This window comes from Vicugna pacos, chromosome 4 (assembly GCF_048564905.1).
Source record: "Vicugna pacos chromosome 4, VicPac4, whole genome shotgun sequence".
NCBI lineage: Eukaryota > Metazoa > Chordata > Mammalia > Artiodactyla > Camelidae > Vicugna > Vicugna pacos.
In genome coordinates, this window is record NC_132990.1 from 4,900,862 (window position 1) to 4,917,212 (window position 16,351).

Sequence of the window (16,351 nt, forward strand, 5' to 3'; positions counted from 1 at the left end):
CCAACAGTGTACAAGGGTTCTAATTATCCAAATCCTCACTGACACTTGTTCTTGTGGTTTCCATTACAGCTGTCCTAGCAGGTATGAAGTGGTATTTCATTGAGGGTTTGACGCACTCCCCTCGATGGCTAATCACGTCAAGCATTTTATGTGCTTATTGGCTATTTGTATTTCTTCTTTGGAGAAATGTCTATTCAGATCCTTTAACCATTTTTAATTGGGTTGTTTGTCTTTTGATTGTTGAGCTGTAAAAGTTCTTTATATATTCTGGATACAAGTCCCTCAGATATACGATTTGCAAATATTTTCTCCCATTCTGAGGGGTGTCTTTTCACTTTTTAGATAGAGTCCTTTGAAACACAAAAGTTTGAAGATTTGATAAAGTCCAATTTATTGATTTTTCCCCCTCTTTGATTTTGGACCCTCTTTAGCTGAGGTAACTAAGAAGCTTTTACTTATTCAAAGATCATACTGACTTATATCTTTGGCTTTTTGTCTAATAGTTCTACATTTTTAGCTCTTAAACTTAGGCCTTTGAGTCAGTTTTTGTATGTGGTATGAAGCAGATGGTCTAATTTCATTCTTCTGCATGTGGATAACCAACTGTCCTGTGACCATTTGTTGAAAAGAATATTCTTTCCCTCATTGAATAGTAGTAGCACCCTTGTCAAAACCCAACTGACCATAAATGAAATGGTCTTTGTCTAGACTGTCAATTTTATTCCATTGATCTATAAGTCTGTCCATATGCCAGTACCACACTGTCTGATTACTGTTGCTTTGTAGTAAGTATCGAAATTCAGAAGTGTGAGTACTCTACCTTTGGTCTTCTTCTTCAGTTTTGTTTTGGCTATTCTGGGCCCCTTAAATTTCCATATGAATTTTAGGATCAGTTTGTCCATTTTTGCAAAAAAAAAAAAAAGGCAGCTGAAGTTTTGACAAGGATTACACTGAATTCGTGAATTGGTGTAGAGACCATTGCATCTTAACAACCTTAAGTCTTCCAATTCATGAATACAAGATGTTTTTCCATTTATTTAGCTCTTCTTTAATTTCCTTTAATAGTATTTTCTAGTTTCCAGTATATGTTTCATACTTCTTTTGTTAAATTTATTCCTAAATATTTAATCATTTTTGATGCCATTATAAATGAATTTGTTTTTTAAATTTCCTTTTCAGATTATATACAGATAGTGTATAGAAATACAATTGACTTTTGTATATTGCTCTTGTGTCCTGCAACCTTGCTGAACTTGTTTATTAGTTTTCACAGTGTTTGAGGGGGGATTCCTTTGGATTTTCTGTCTATAAGATTAGGTCATCTGCAAAAAGATAGTTTTACTTCTTCCTTTCATTCCTGGATGTCTTTTATTTCACTTTCTTGCCTAATTACCTTCTCTAGAACTTCCAGTACAATGTTGAGCAGAAGTACAACCCCCCTTTTTTAATCCTTTCTCTCCTCAACCATTGACTTGAATCGGGGAGAAGCCCCTGTGAAACTGGATTTTAATAAGTACTATGTTCAGGATACACTTCTTTTGTGTATTTGCAGCAAGTTCAGTCAAATACTTGTTCAGTTTTTGTCAGCCGTTCTTGGTCAAAACTATTGGCCAAAACACAAACTAAATGGGGGGGGGGGGCATACCTATAGGGAGTAAGCCAATAATTGGTTGAACGGAGTGAATTTTGGATTACATGAGAAAGGACTCACTAGTTGAGAGTTTTTCTGAACAGGAGACTAACGCTCATTAGCCAAGAATGTAATACAACAAGTGCTAGGATTGGCTGAGTACATGAGACAGCCTCAGAGGATGAGCAAAGTATCACAGTTCACTAGTTTATGTATATGAGTTATTTCTTAGGAAAATACTTCATGGGCAAATCGTGTTATAATGAATCAGTGCCACACAGGGCAGCAATACAGAAAAAGCATGCATATATAATTATAAGACTTATTTTCTGCAGGAGTCATGAGCAAATGCTAGCAGTGATTAGCTTACGGCGAGGAGTATAGTGGGGGGGTGGAATTTAAACTTTTCTAAACTGAATTTTCCTGGTACGTGGTTTTATTAAAAAAAACATGGTTAACTAAGCTGTGATTATCAACTGCTTTACTTCTTCTTTATGTTTTTCTATATTAAAAAAAAAAACTCTACCAAATGTTATTGCAAAAATGAAACACCATGTACAGTAAGTGTGTAATTAGGGGCCTATCAAAGAGAATTCCGTCCCTCCCTTAGAAATACCTGAGTGATGAGTAACCAGGGAATGGTCTAGAAAAATGAAGGAGGGGTTATTTGAGTTCAGCTATTCAGGACACATCTGTCATCTTTGCTGGGTGAAAAAAGTGAGAGTCGAGGGTGTGCCTTCAACAGGAAACAGGAAGTGAGTGGGCACGCAAGTGGGTGGAGCTGGCCTTTGAAACAGGAAAGGGCAGAGTCTGCTTCTGGCTGGCTGAGAGCCCTAGAATTTTTCAGAAGATTATGGCACAGGTAGAGCAGCCTTCTGTCGTGAAAGGGGAGAAATGGTCTACATAGCTGCTGCCTAGTGTGTTCGGTTCAAATTAAAACAAAACAAAACAAAACAAAAAAATGGACAGGGAGAGTGGGGTGGCAGGGACCCCAAGCCTGAGTGATGGAGGGTGGAGGGCAGGAGATACAAGACACAGATACAGAGAGGCTTTGAGAACCTCACAGGCCAGTGCCAGTGGTCAGAGCTCAGGTCAGAATTCCTGAAGGCCGTGGAGGGAAGAAGTTTTTCCTTCTCAGGGCCGTAGTCAGACTCTGCACAGAGGCCAGGGGAGCTGTACAGAGCAGAGGCCAGAGGGGACACCAGAGTGGCCCCTACATAGAGATTAGACCAGAAGTAGTTTGGGCAGGGTATGAGGATCCCATTAGTCTTAGAAACATTGCCAAGTTAATTCTTTCCTCAAGCTGTTTGTTTGAGCTTCTTTGTTTAAAGTTCAGATTTTTATTTTTTTTGTTTGTTTTTGCTTTTAATCCTATCCTATTCATTTGTAACCAGGCATTCTTGCACTCTTTTTTTTCTTTTTTAATGTTGTCTTAACTTCTCAGCAAAATTAACTTTTTGAACATTCTAGCCAACTGTAAGTTGGTAAGGAGGACAGGTCAGGGTTTCCAGGCTCCGGCTGGTAGAGACAGGAGCAGGGTGCCTCTGTGGTCGGCCACCTGACACTGGCAGCAGCGAAAGAAGAGGAGGGAGAACAAACCAGGAGGGAGAGCGAGGCTGGCTGTGGGGGACCCGGCCTTGCACCCTCTGTCACTTGCTGGGCAAACGCTGACCGGGTGCCAGAATGTCTAGATGACAATGCGTGTTGAGTTTTTAGTATAGGTTAAACCACAGGAAATCAACAATAGTCATTTTAGATGCATCAAAATGGCAATTTCCTGTGATTCAGCCTAACGCGTGTGTTCTAAAGATCTGCACGTACTCACCGCATTTATTCCTCACAATCACCTATAAAGTAGAAACTACGCTGTTATTATTCCCATTCTGCGGTGAGGAGACTAGAGCTCAGCCTGGTCGTGTGGCTCTCTCAGTGGACTCAGCACTGGACCCAGATCCGGGCAGCCTGGCTTCCAGGTTTATTCTTATAAACCCTATGCTGCTTTCCTGGACCGCGACCTGAACACTGACAGGCTTTGGACGGAGTTCAGGTCTGCATCCTCAGGTGACGTTTCTCTGAGATAAGGCAGGACAGACTACGTCCTAGCCAAGAAGGGACTGGGACTGTTGCCTTTCATGCTGTTCAAAGTTGAAACAAACTTCACAAAGCTCACATAGCCAACCAGTCCCTTCAGGGGGTCCATCCTTATCTGCAGTCAGGGAGAGAGTTACATTAGAAGCCTTCTTTGAAGCTGCACTGACATTTCAATCCGTTTTGAAAACCCCCAAGTGAGGACTCATTCAGAGCCTTAGGCAGCCGAGAAGGGGATCCCAAGCTGTCAGCTCAGGCCTGGGGTCCTGACACAGCCATCTCGTTCTACCTGGCCTCTAGACTCCGGCTCTCTGATCATGTGTTATCCCAAAGGCTGGGTAACTTTCCCAGAGCTCCACTGTCATTATGTCATTCTTGGAACTGAAAATAGCTCCCGACTGCCTGGATGGTCACATGCAAACTCTTGACTTTGGCATCTCAGGAACTCCATCCCTTAGCCTGACCTTCCCTGGCCTACCTTCAGCCTCACAGATAAACCCATTTTCACCTAAGGGCCATTTCCACAGTCAGTTCACTGTTCATGCCTGCCAGGCTTCCCTCACTGAGTTCCCCTCCCATCACCTCTTTACCAGCCTCAATACCATCCTTTCTATCTTTCCCCCTAGCCTCACATCTTCCCAGCGGCCCTTTCTAACTAAGCTTACCAACATGAAACTCTTCGAATTCTGTGGATTTGTCTATTGGTCTTGTGACAAGTATTTCAACTCTCCAAACACTACATAAGGAAATTCCAGGACAGAGATCATGTTGTCTGTGGCATTCATTTCTTCGGTATTTATTCAGTAGCCACTCAGTGCCAAGCACTGTGGTGTATACAGGTAGAGAAGACAGAGTCCCTAGGTTCAAAAGGTTGATGGGTCAGAAGAGAGATGTTTCAGGTTGGACCATATGAAATTGCTGGTTTTGAGGTAAAAATGGTCAAATATTGGCAATTTAATATAGCTCATTCTAAATATAATTATCAAATAATGTAGTAAGACCAGGGAAGGTGATACAATCAGAGCCTTTAGTGGGTAGAGAGGAGGGAGCTTACATTGTCAGGGCAGGGCCTGAGACCTCCGGAATACCTGTGGGCCACGATACCTGTGCTGAGTCAGAATGATCTGGAGTCATGCAACAAGGGAAAGATATTCTAAATAAAGACAACACGAAAAACAGGCAAGGAGGTAAGAAAGAACAGGCAGACGTTAGGTGTTATGGGTTGAATTATATCTCTCCAAAATTTTTATGTTGGAGTTCTAACCCCCAGTATCTCAAAGTGTGACTGCATTCAGAGATAAGGCCTTCTTTAAGAAGTAGTTAAGCTAAAATGAGGCCATCAGGTTGGACCTTAATCCAATCTGGCTGGTACCCTAAGAAGAGATTAGGACCTACAAAGAGACAATAGCAGTGTAGGCACACAGAGAAAAGACCGGGTGAGGACCCAGTGAGAAGGTGACCGTCTGCCAGCCGAGGGGAATGGCCTCAGAAGAAACCAAACCTGCTGACACCTCGATCTTGGACTTCTGGCCTCTACAACTGTGTGAAAATAAACTTCTGTTGTTTAAGTCACATACCAGTCCGTGGTATTTTGTTACAGCAGCTGGGGCAAACTAACACAGAAGGGTTCTATGAACTATTTGGGGTGGGTAGAGGGTGAAGCAAAGAATGGTAAGAGAAGAGACCGGAAAAACAGGAGCGACGGTGTGCAGGACCTTGCCTACCGTATTAAGGAGCTTGAAGTTTTTCCTGGAGGTGAAGGGAAGCTTTTGGAGAGTTTTAAGCAAGGAGGGGAGGAGAATCGCAAGGTAATTTAAGTACAGCTCCTCAGCGGCAGTGAGGAAGGATGGATTTGACAGGGTAAGATTAGAGGCAGAAAAAACAATTCGGAGGCCATTGGATTGATGCGCAAGCCATTAAGTTCTAAACAGAGAGACAGTGGTATTAGGGGTGGAGAAGGGCCAGACTGAGAAAGACTTACGAGGTAAGTTCCTGGTGAAGGCTTGACCCCCCCTGGGGGTGGGGGGAGTGAGGAAGGGGAGGAGCTGGACGACTCCTAGGTGTCCACCTCGGATGAGCGTGTGAACCTGGGCTCTGGGGGGTGAGTTCAGCGCTTCAGGAGGAGAGCAGTGGGAGTGGGGGAGGGATCATCAGGGTGAGACAGGGGGCAACCAGGACGTAAAATGGACAGTTACGCATTCACATCTGATCTTTAAGAGAGAGCTGGAAGCCTCCGGCACATATGGGAGGTGTGGCCAGCAGTGCGCACGCCCCCTTCACATCCCATGGGGCCCTTTTATCGTTTGTGTGCGCATCAGCTCTTGGTATCTTCTCTGTGACTCTTGGTCAGATGTGACCCTCAGGTTGCCTGAGCCTGTTTTGCCTGTGAACGCAAGAACCAGAGGAACCTAGAATGTACGTCTCTCCAAGCAATGAAGCCAGCGCAGGGATACACACACTCTGGGCCCCTTGCCCCTGAGGAGGACAACTCCGAGGCTGACCCACCCCACCTCCAGAACGATCCTGTGTCACTCAACTTGGTATCACGGCTTGGCCGTCCACTCTCTCCTCCTGGGAGCTCCTCCCAACAGATCTCTTTCACATGAATTTTGTCTGCCTCTGGGGAACCCCACCTAAGACAGGGTGCTGAGATGAGACCACCCCAGGAGGATGTGCAGCTGAGAGGGAGCCCCCAGGGGAACACCAACTCTGAGAGCAGGAAGATGAAGAGGAAACTGTGAAGGAGCTGGAGGAGGGACTGCAGAAGGGGACAAGAAGAACCAGAAGAGGGGTTGCCATGAAAGTTAGGTGATGGAAATTTACAGAAGGGAAGTTATCAACAGTACTAAACAAAGCAGAGGAGCCCAATAAACGTGAGACTTGAAACATGTTAACAAAATCTGGAGATCAAAAGAGCACAATGACCTTAGCAAAGAGTTTCCCTAGACTGGTGGCCCCAGTTTATGTCCAAAGTCATGAGCGCATCATCCTCCCTGGGCGTACAGACACTCCGCCTTCCCTTCCTCCTGGACGGCAGAGGGTTTTAAAGCTCACTCGTATATATAGCTCTACGATCTGCATCAAGACACACTTATTCCTAGTTCTGTTCCTGGAACCAGAAATTTGTCTGGAGCTGTGTTAAGACTGACAGGTTGGCACTCAGGCATCTGAGAGGCCAGGGGAGACGTGGACGTGGATGTGCTTCTAGAAGCAAAGGGAGAACAGGCTGATGGCCTCAGTTTTCCCTGTGGGGCAGGAGGCGAGGGAAGGCAGCGGAAAAGGGAGCCGCCCAAGGAGGAGTGGAAGGATTTCTTCATGGCCTGCGGGGCCAGCAGAGATTGAAGAAGAATTCTGGGCAGAGTTCAGGCCCAGGACGAAGGAGCAGCGGAGAGGACTGAACTCCGGGGCTGGAGCTTTACCATGAGGCAGGCTTGTGTGGCTGCGAATAGCAACGTTCCTACATGTGGGCGGGAAAAGACTGCTATGTTCTTCAAGGATCAGAAATACAAATTTTGAGAAAGACTTTAAAGGTGAAAACTTCGTGCATACTAGAGAAGGTTTACACACAGACTTTCAATGGAAAGAAGTCTCAGTGCTTACGTGGAACACGCAGAGCGCGGGCATCCCGCAAGCCCACAGGACTCACGGCATGCATGTTCATTCTGGGTACAGACAGAGGCGCTTACATACGTGGGTGTCTTCCCCTATCGCTGTGGGATGTCTTTGTGGGCGGGGGTGAGGTAGATAGGAAGACAGTCTGCGTTTCTCTAGAACCGTATCAACTGTGGAGGCAGCGGCTAGAAAGAGCCGCATCAGAATCCGGGCTTGTCAGCGCCTCCTCAACATGATATATTTTAACGTTTTTCTCAGCACGAGCTTGACTTTAACAGTGAAGCCAGAAAAAGGGGGAAGTGATAATAAATCACAAACAATAAAATCCAACAGAGATTTCTTCTGACCCCGCCACCATAGCTCTTCCATCCCCGGGCCTGTCAGGATCTGCTAACTAGAAGCACTTAGAGAGAAGATGCCGGATCCAGCTACACCCGAGAGACCAAAGGCATGGGAGCCGCTCAAAGGCCCCTTGCATCTTCCTTGTCAGGAGTCATGACTGCTGCACCCGACGAGGGGGCAGTGTTTAGGCGGGCAGTCGTGGGGATGGATAGGAGACAGCGAAGTGGTGGCGGCCAGGCAGGGCTGAGTGGAGCAGCAGTGAGATCAGGCTCTGCCCGGCAAACAGCTCTGCCCAGGGCTGGTGCAGAGGTGAGGGAGAGTCTGGAGAGAGCCACTGGGGTCTCATCTGCAGGAAAGGCATTTTAATCATTAACAAGTGAGAACAGGCATGGAGGCATTAATGTGACCCTAGGATCTTGAAACCATGCCTCGTGACAGGCTTCGCAGCCAGTGAAGGCTGAGAAGGCTAGGAAAACACAAGGAACTGTTGTCACCAAAGGAAACTGACAACCAGGTCAATTTAAGGCACGTTTGACAAGAGCCAAGACTCAACACTGGATATCAGGAAGGCGGAAGGCACAAGGCACAGATGGAGAATAACTCTTAAAAATTACTGAAATTAGCAAGTCAGAGACAAATGTAAGTCTAGTTTTTCTCTTTTCACTTGGTTAATATTCATCCAGTATCTATAATCAACACAATACTGAATTCTCCTTTTCCCAATATTGACTGAAATAATCAGACACACACTCTCATGTGTAAAAAGACAGAGAAGCTTGGTCCAAGGGTACTTTTTTCACTGTGACCTTCCTGTCCTGAAGAAACCTGGAGTTGTTTTGTTTTGTTTTGTTTTAACGCAACTAAACTCTGTACCAAGTTCTTTGGAGGCAGGGAGATGGCATAGGGAAAAGAGGATTGTTTCAACCACGACTCTGCTCTTTATTGGCTGTATGACATTGGACACCTTAACCAGTCTTTCAGAGCCGTGAGTCATAAGCGAAGACGTTAAATAGCCAGCAGGAGAGGTGGGGAAGGACTGGCAGTAAGGCAGAAGGACGTCAAGGGGAGTGTGACACACAGAAGCCAAGGGAAGAAGGTGTTTCTAGAAAGAGGAGTGGTCAACCATATTGAAAGTTGCTGCAGAGATGGGTAGGAGAAGTTTCCACTGCATCTGGCAACGTGAAACCAAGACTTCTATATTGTTCTTGGCCCATCATTTCAAGACCATGGGGTATCTTAAAAGAAAGAAGAGGGGGAGGGTATAACTCAGTGATAGAGTGTGCATGCCTCGCATACACGAGGTCCTGGGTTCAATCCTCAGCACCTCCAGTAAAAAAAAAAAGCAAAAAAAAAAAAAAAAAAGACAGCATCTTTGATTACTGTATTGTTTTAAAAGACTTCTTGCCCAAGGTCTTACTTGTATATTAAAACAAAAACCTGAGGACAAATTTTGACAACTCTGGTTCTTCCTTCCACTCTCGGTAATTTCTAGGTTCTCTGTGCCCATTTAAGGGAGAATTCTAAGGGATGGGAGTAAACTAAATGTAGCCTCTGTAATTTGGGGCAGGTTCAGAAACATTTCCTCTTCACTGTAAGTGCATCTGATAACAATATTTTCCATACTGATGTACAACAAATCTTTCAAATGCAGTCATTTCATGGTTAGCCTAAATTTAGGCAAACACAATTTCTGAATACTAAGAAAAAGAAAAACAAATGCCATAATAAGCCTTCTTGCACAAAGATCTAAAAATAGTGTATTCCTTCTCCCAGCTCCACACACAAAGGAAATGCTCTTGGACATCAGAAGCTGGGTTGATCGCAGCACCACCAAGTGCAGAGGTAAGGCTCTCCTCACATGTGTACTGACTTCCCAGTGTCCATCTGACTGCTCACACACTAATGTTAATTATAATGCCCTTACCCTCAATCAAGGGCTGTGGTCACACAGAACGGGAGGCATCAGAGGGACCTGGAGACTTGGAGAATGGAAAAACTGAGTCTTGAGAACTGACAGGATGGGCTTACTTACATAGCTCACACGTGAGCTGGCTCCCGCAGCAGCCGCCCTAAAACAAGCCTCTCTGACCCTCGTCTACCTCCCCTTCCCGCACAACTTCTCTCACAAAGTCCACCACACTCAGTGTCTCTGCTCCATCTTGCACATGGTCCAACCCCAAGGTCATTTCTCTCCCTCCCTTTGACACACCCCCTCAGCAGCATCCAACACCCCACTTCCACCTTCTTGATTTACTTTTTTCCTGACTCCGATGACTCCTGACGTCTGGGTTTTCTCTACACTGATTCCCCTAGATCCTCTGCTGGCTCCTCATCTTCCTCCCAACCTCTTCTCTCACTTTCTCTCTGCCTGGCCATCTCAAGGTGCTCAGAATTTCAAGTTTTCATAGGCTGAATGTTCCAGTCTCTCCAATGGGCTCCTGACTTGTAAACCCCACTGAGTTCTCAATAGCCAATATCTATTTGGCACATAGAGATTAACCCATGCAAAACTGGAATCTTTCTTCTTTCCTCCAAGGCCAGCTTCCTCCCAACGTCTTCACCATGTCACCAAATGGCATCACCATCTGCCTACCCAGCTGCTCAAGTCAAAAGCCTAGAAGTTGTTCTGGACACTTTCATTCTCCTCTTCTTCACAGTCAGCAGACCAAAGCCCTGCCAGTTCCACTACCCAAACATGTCTTAACCAGGTCTGCGTCTTGTGCCTGCCCTGCCGCCAGCAGGACCTCTACAGCTGGACGACTGCAATGTTCTAACCCTTCTCCTTGCTTTTTGGTCTGTTGCCTGCAGTCCATCCCACACAGCAGCCAGGGCAGCGCAGTAAAACCACATGACAGATCATGATCCTGCCCGACTGAAGGCTCTGCGGCAGCTTCCATCACACTTGGGCTAAGGCTGGGGGACCTGGCTCCTGCCTGCCTCTCCTCGCCCTTCCAACCACCTGCCCTCCTTTCTGTCCCTCAAGCACCAGCATGCCAAGCCCCTTCCTGCCTCAAGGCCTTCGTGCTCCTTAGAGAGGCATTCCCCAACCTCCTTACTATAAATCTCTGCGTTCCCTTCAGCCACTGCTCACCACCTGTAACTAGGTAGGCACACAAGAGGGTCCTCGCTAAGTGGAAATTCCGTGAAAGCAAGGACCCTGCCCGCGTCGGCCGGGGGTGTAGCCGTCCCACTGACTGAGTGAGGGGATGCAGGGTTGGGGTTCTGGCTCTCCCAGACAATGGATGAGTCAGCAGGCGGATGGCAGCGGTTAGCCTGCAAGGAGGGACTTCTCCGTGGGAAGAGGGGCCACACCCCAGGCTCCCAGGCTGCCTCCCAGGGGTCAGGGTGGGCTTGGCATTTCCCTCAGTGGGCAGTCCCTGCCGAGCAGAGTGCTCATTTGAAAACAAACAGCAACAACAGAACCGGTCCAGGCAGGCTTCTGCCCAGGAGGTAGACTGGCCTTCAGGGCTGCCATCTAAAATGAGGGGTGTTTCCTGGATGGCCGCCTTCCCACCTGTCTGACTGCGGATTCCAAAGGCTTGGCTCTAAGCAAGAGGGGGCAGGGTGAAAGCTTCTGTTGCCATAGCAACCACAGGGCTCCTGGGGCCGAGGTTCCAGGTTTCTGATAAACAACTATTTAGAGAAGTGAAGAAAACGAGCAAACAGAGAGGGACCCAAAAAATGGGAAAATGGCCAGAAGTTATTCTACAAGAGCTGCAAGACACACTCTGAAAATAAAACACAGGAGCTGAGGGTAGAGTCCTCCCCCGGCACAGGCGTGGCCTCCTGCGGGGACGTATCCGGAACAAAAGGCCCCACTGACACAAACATCTGTTACTACTAAACACTTAGAAATCAATATTTTCCTTAAGGTTTTTTTTTTTCCTTTTGGTTGTAAAGGGTTACTGTCTGCCAGGCTACCAGGCCCCAACCTTCTCCAAGTTTGTGTCCACCACATAAAATGACTATTAGAACTTCAGATGAAGAATTTGGTCCCCAAAATGGCCTTGTGCTAGTTTTTTTTTCCCTGCACAGAAACACCAGGAAAATGTCAGAAGGCAAATCCAAACCCACACCCTGGAAGACTTAAAACCTAACAATCACATCCTTGGGAGGATGAGTAATCCAGCCCAGTTTAATTTAAAAAGGAAACACGGCAGATGCCAGAGGAGGCCTGGATGCGCCTTGAAGGAAAGGAGGAGCGTGAGAGGGAGGACGGAAGGTAACGGATCACGCGGCGCTTTACCTCAACACCTGCATCTCCTGCGGGGAGTTCTGCACCTCGTCCTGCAGGCGACGCCAGCGCAGGCCGGCCCTCAGCTCCTGCTGCTCCTGGGCCTCGTGGGGGGCCAGCTGCTCGGACCACAGACACACAAACACATATACACAAAACACAGTCACCGTTGTCCTCGTGCAGAGTAGGAGCCGCCCACGGGCTGGCTGTGTGCCAGGGGTGGGCACAGATGGTCCCCTGCTGTGCTCGTGCCCCATCAGAAAAGTCGAAGGCCAAAAGGGCTTCTAAGGTCCTCAGGCCAAGGACCAGTGCTCACTCCCGCGCTGCCTGTTTGGGAGGTGCTCCTTGGCCCCGGAGCCTCCCCCACCCTCACCCCCACCCCTGGCCTGGAGAGAGCAGGCTTCCCCTAGGGGCTGTTTCTACTCCGATTCCATCCAGCCCTTTCCTGCTTTGTCTTTCTGCACAGGGTGGGAAAGGTCCCCTCCATTCACCTCCTATTTTTCCCAGCCCCAGTTTTGTTAAGGGCTGTTTACAGTAGAGCCTGCTAATGTAACCCAGATGACTTTGTTTGCATACAAGCAGAAAGAGCCCCTGGCTGGACTCACTCTCGGGGAGGGGGAAGGCCATCACACCCTGCCCTGCTGCTCAGAACAGGCTGCTGTCACTCGGTGTGCTCACGAGGCCCCAGGGCTAGAATCTCTGTGAGGGAAAAGTCAATGTCTGCACTGACTTCTGTTTCTGGAAATTAAAGATCCCTAATAGTTCACTCAACAGATATTTACTGATTCTGCTAGGCGCTGGGGACAGGATGGACACAGCTCCTAGCCTAAGGAGTCCGGGGAGACAGGTAAGAACACTGATCACCAGAAGGCGGTGATGGTAGGGGTTGAGGAAGAATCCAGATGCCTCCTGGCCAATCAGGGTGGTCAGAAGGCTTTCCTAGGAGGTAATGGGGTCCGAACTGGTCCCCAGGGAAAGCAGGAGTCGGCCAGGGGAGGAGAAATTTCGGAAAGAGGGAAAGGCATGTACAAGGCTCATGGGGCCTGGAAAGATAGTGAAATGTGCAGAGAACGGTGAGGGACATGTCAGGCGAGGAGCAGGCTGCCATCCAGGGAGGGCCAGGGGTGCCATGTAGCCAGTAGGGGCCAGGTCAACAAACTCTGAGGGCCCTGTTACAGTCTGAAGCATGTCCCCCAACAGAAATCCCATGGGGAAGCCCTAAACCCCAATGTGACTACATTTGGCGACAGGGCCTTTAAGGAGGTAATGAAGGTTAAATGAGGTCAAAAGGGTGGGGCCTTAATCCGGTAAGGCTGGTGTCTTTATCAGAAGAGGAGGAGACACTCAGAGTCCCTCCCCTCGTGCACTGAGGAAAGGCCACGTGAGGACACACTGAGGAGACGGCCCTCACCACGCCAGGGGAGAGCGGCCTCGCCAGAAACCCGGCCTGTCAGCACCTTGATCTTGGACTTCCAGACTCCCAAACTGTAAGGAAAACAAGTTTCTGTTGTTTAAGTCTCCCAGTCGGTGGTATTTTGTTATGGCAGCCCAAGCTGACTAAGACACCGGCGAAGGGGTTGACTTTATCCAAGTCGATGACAAGTTATACAATTCAATCTTGCAGCTAAATCATTCACTTCTCCCTGCGGAATGTCACTCTGAGAGGAATTCGGGTTTCTAGCTCCTTGTTCAAAGACTCCCCACTCCCCTTTGCTGTACTTGCTAATGTCAGTGCTGCAGGGTGCAGTCTCCAGGCAGCAAAGCGACACATGTGGCCTCACACCCTGTTCAGTGATGGATGTTCAGGGATGGAGTGAGCTGTTGCCTGGGAGTCCTCTGAGACAGCCCACCCTTTCGTGCCCCAAGAAGCACCCCACTCCTACTTGGAAGGTCTGCTCTGGACACCTGTCAGGGACCACCAGCAGCTCAGTCTCACTCAACCTTCAAGGAAGGGGCCAGAGCAATGGATGTATGCTGGAAATGTTTCCAAACTTTGCACTGCTTCTAGAATGGCCACTTAGTTTCAGGGGTGTCCATGTGTTCACATATTGAAGACTTATTGCACGTACCTTAAAGGAGGATGACATGAGTTGCTCCCTATGCCAGGTTAAGGGAAAAGGAGGGATAGAGAAACTTCAACTCCTACCTTCCCTTTGAGGCCCACAGGAAGTCACCTCCTTCAAGAAGGCTTTCTGGATTTTCCCAGACCCAGCCTCCTCCACTTTTGAACTCCCAAAATATTTGGTGTTTACCTCTCTTTTCTAATTTATTTTCTTCTTCCTTCCCCTGTGTGCTTTCCTAGGCTTCAAATTAGACTCTGACCTCTTTCAGAGCAGGGCTGTGGTCTTATCCTTTTATCCTTACAGATTTAGTGCAGAATGGACACATGGAAAGTGTGCAGCTATGAGATGCAGCCAGGCCAGCTTCTTGCCTCTGTCGGTGGAGATGGATGTATTCAGGGCAGCTAGAGGCAGGACCCGAGCAAAAAGACTCCAGGAGGTACAGGCAGGGGGAAGGGTAAAGGAGGAGTACTTTGCGGATGCAGGAGATAAAGGGCAGAGATGGTCATCAGATGCCTGACATACACTCGAGATTACAAAGAATAACACAAATCTTATTGTCTCAGGATGGAAGCACCTCAGGGAAGGGATGGTGAGAGAGGCACATTTATATTAAACCTAATTAATCCTGGATGAATGCACACCTACTATGTGCAAGGTGATGGCAAATACAAAGAGGAAGAGAACAGGAAAGGGGAACTGGTATTCCCTGTACTCCATGTGTCAGGCACTGATTATCCTGTTCACCCCACAAGGCTATGCATTCCTATGCCCATTTAATAAATGAGGAAACTGAGGCTCAGGGAGGCTACATAACCTACTGACATGACACTCAGAAAGCTGGTAAACAGCAAAGTTGGGATTCCGAGCCTGGTCCGACTCCAAACCAAGCCCCCTCTTCCAAATCTGCCACGTGGTCTCTCTTCACAGAACTCTGTGTGGAGGGGAACACAGATAAACATGCTGTAAAGTCTGCAGCCAAGATGCAGAGTGGGCGGGAGGATGAGTAAGACACAGCTCCACTTTGAAAGAGGTTACAGCCCAGTCGTGAGGATAGAAAGAAGAAGAAAAATGTGAGAAAAAAAAAAAAAGGTGAGGAAGTACCAATTACTGTGGGAGTTCAACGTTTCTAGCAGAGTAGCATTGAATTGTGAGTGAGGTGATCTGAGCTGGTGAGTGAAAAATAAACAGGATTTCAACAGGCAGAAGGAACTTGAACAAAATCATGCAAATATGCACAAACTTAGGAATTTCACAAAATGGGAAACAGTCCCGTGTGTAAGGGGTGGGAATGCAGGGAAAAGAGGTGATCAAATGTTAGACCCTGGAAAATCAGCAGGAAGCAGGTTAGCGGCCACATCTTCATTAGGACTGGTGACCAGTTCTTTCAAGTACAGGTTGTAAACTGGGGGGAGTGTTGACCAGGTCTGGCCTCTACATATGTCTGGTTGGCATGTTTTTGAAATTAGTAAATTTCCCATAAAAGCCCAGATTTTAACTTCCTTTAAAAAACTAGAAGTCTCAGGTGTATTGAGCCCTCGTTTCAACATGACAGCAATTGGTTAGAGCTGCTGGTTGGCCACAGTCCTCACCATTCCCTAGTCTATACCACCAACTGCTTCCCTCTTCATTTTTGGCCAGCAGACATCTGAAATCATGAGTCTTGATTTAAAATTTAATCTCATGATTTAACAAAACAAAAGAGAGTCCACATCACCACTACCATAACCACAAAGGAGTGCCCGAGTATGTCACAGTGAGACCTTTTCTTCAAGTCTCTGCTCAAATGTCCCCCTACCAGAGAGGCCTTCCCCTAGCACCTAAAACAGCACTTCCCCCACCTCTCTCTGTCTGGCTTCATTTTCTTGATGGCACTCATCCCCACCTGCCATGTTACAGATGCACTTGTTTGTCTGTGCTCTCTCTCATCCCTCGATCCTGAACCACACGGGGAGGTCAGACTTCCCTCTCATTTATACAGCTCTCTCCCCAGCAAACAGAATGGTGCCTGGTGCACAATGAACACTCTCAAAACATAACTGTTGAATGAACAAAGGACTTTGAGCAGAACTTGGCTCTGGGTAGGGAAATGCTTAGAGCACTTTGAACCTACCTGCTGTGCTCTGGCCCAGAACACATCTTCCAAGTGAGTGGCGAACCCTTCACTCAGCCACTCCTCCGTCCAGTCACGGGCCCCGAGAGCCAGGCCAAACCAGGCGTGAGCAATCTCATGGCAGAGACGCGTCCCACAGAGATGGCTCCTTCCAGGCAAGGTGCTCTGAGAGAGGAAGATGATGTGTGGGCTGTGGATAATGGGGGAGAAAACACACGGAGTCTTGTTAGGACCCATCCTCGTGGCTGCCCCCTGGGGCGGCTTTCTCAGCC

The 16,351-nt window shown here is 47.7% G+C and overlaps 1 protein-coding gene across 7 annotated transcripts in view; it reads right to left on the reverse strand.

Annotated features, from left to right (window-relative positions):
- The window catches only part of AOPEP (aminopeptidase O (putative)), a 325,297-nt gene that overhangs the window by 126,629 nt on the left and 182,317 nt on the right, over positions 1–16,351 (reverse strand). For all 7 annotated transcript variants that reach the window (XR_012071832.1, XR_012071833.1, XR_012071834.1 and 4 more), the window contains 2 exons: positions 16,080–16,269; positions 11,919–12,025 (listed from right to left, as the gene is read on the reverse strand). Coding sequence is in view for 4 of the 7 variants with exons in the window: in XM_072959171.1 (XP_072815272.1) it covers positions 11,919–12,025; positions 16,080–16,269 (297 nt within the window). In the remaining 3 variants the exon portion in view is untranslated. The remainder of the gene's footprint in view (positions 1–11,918; positions 12,026–16,079; positions 16,270–16,351) is intronic.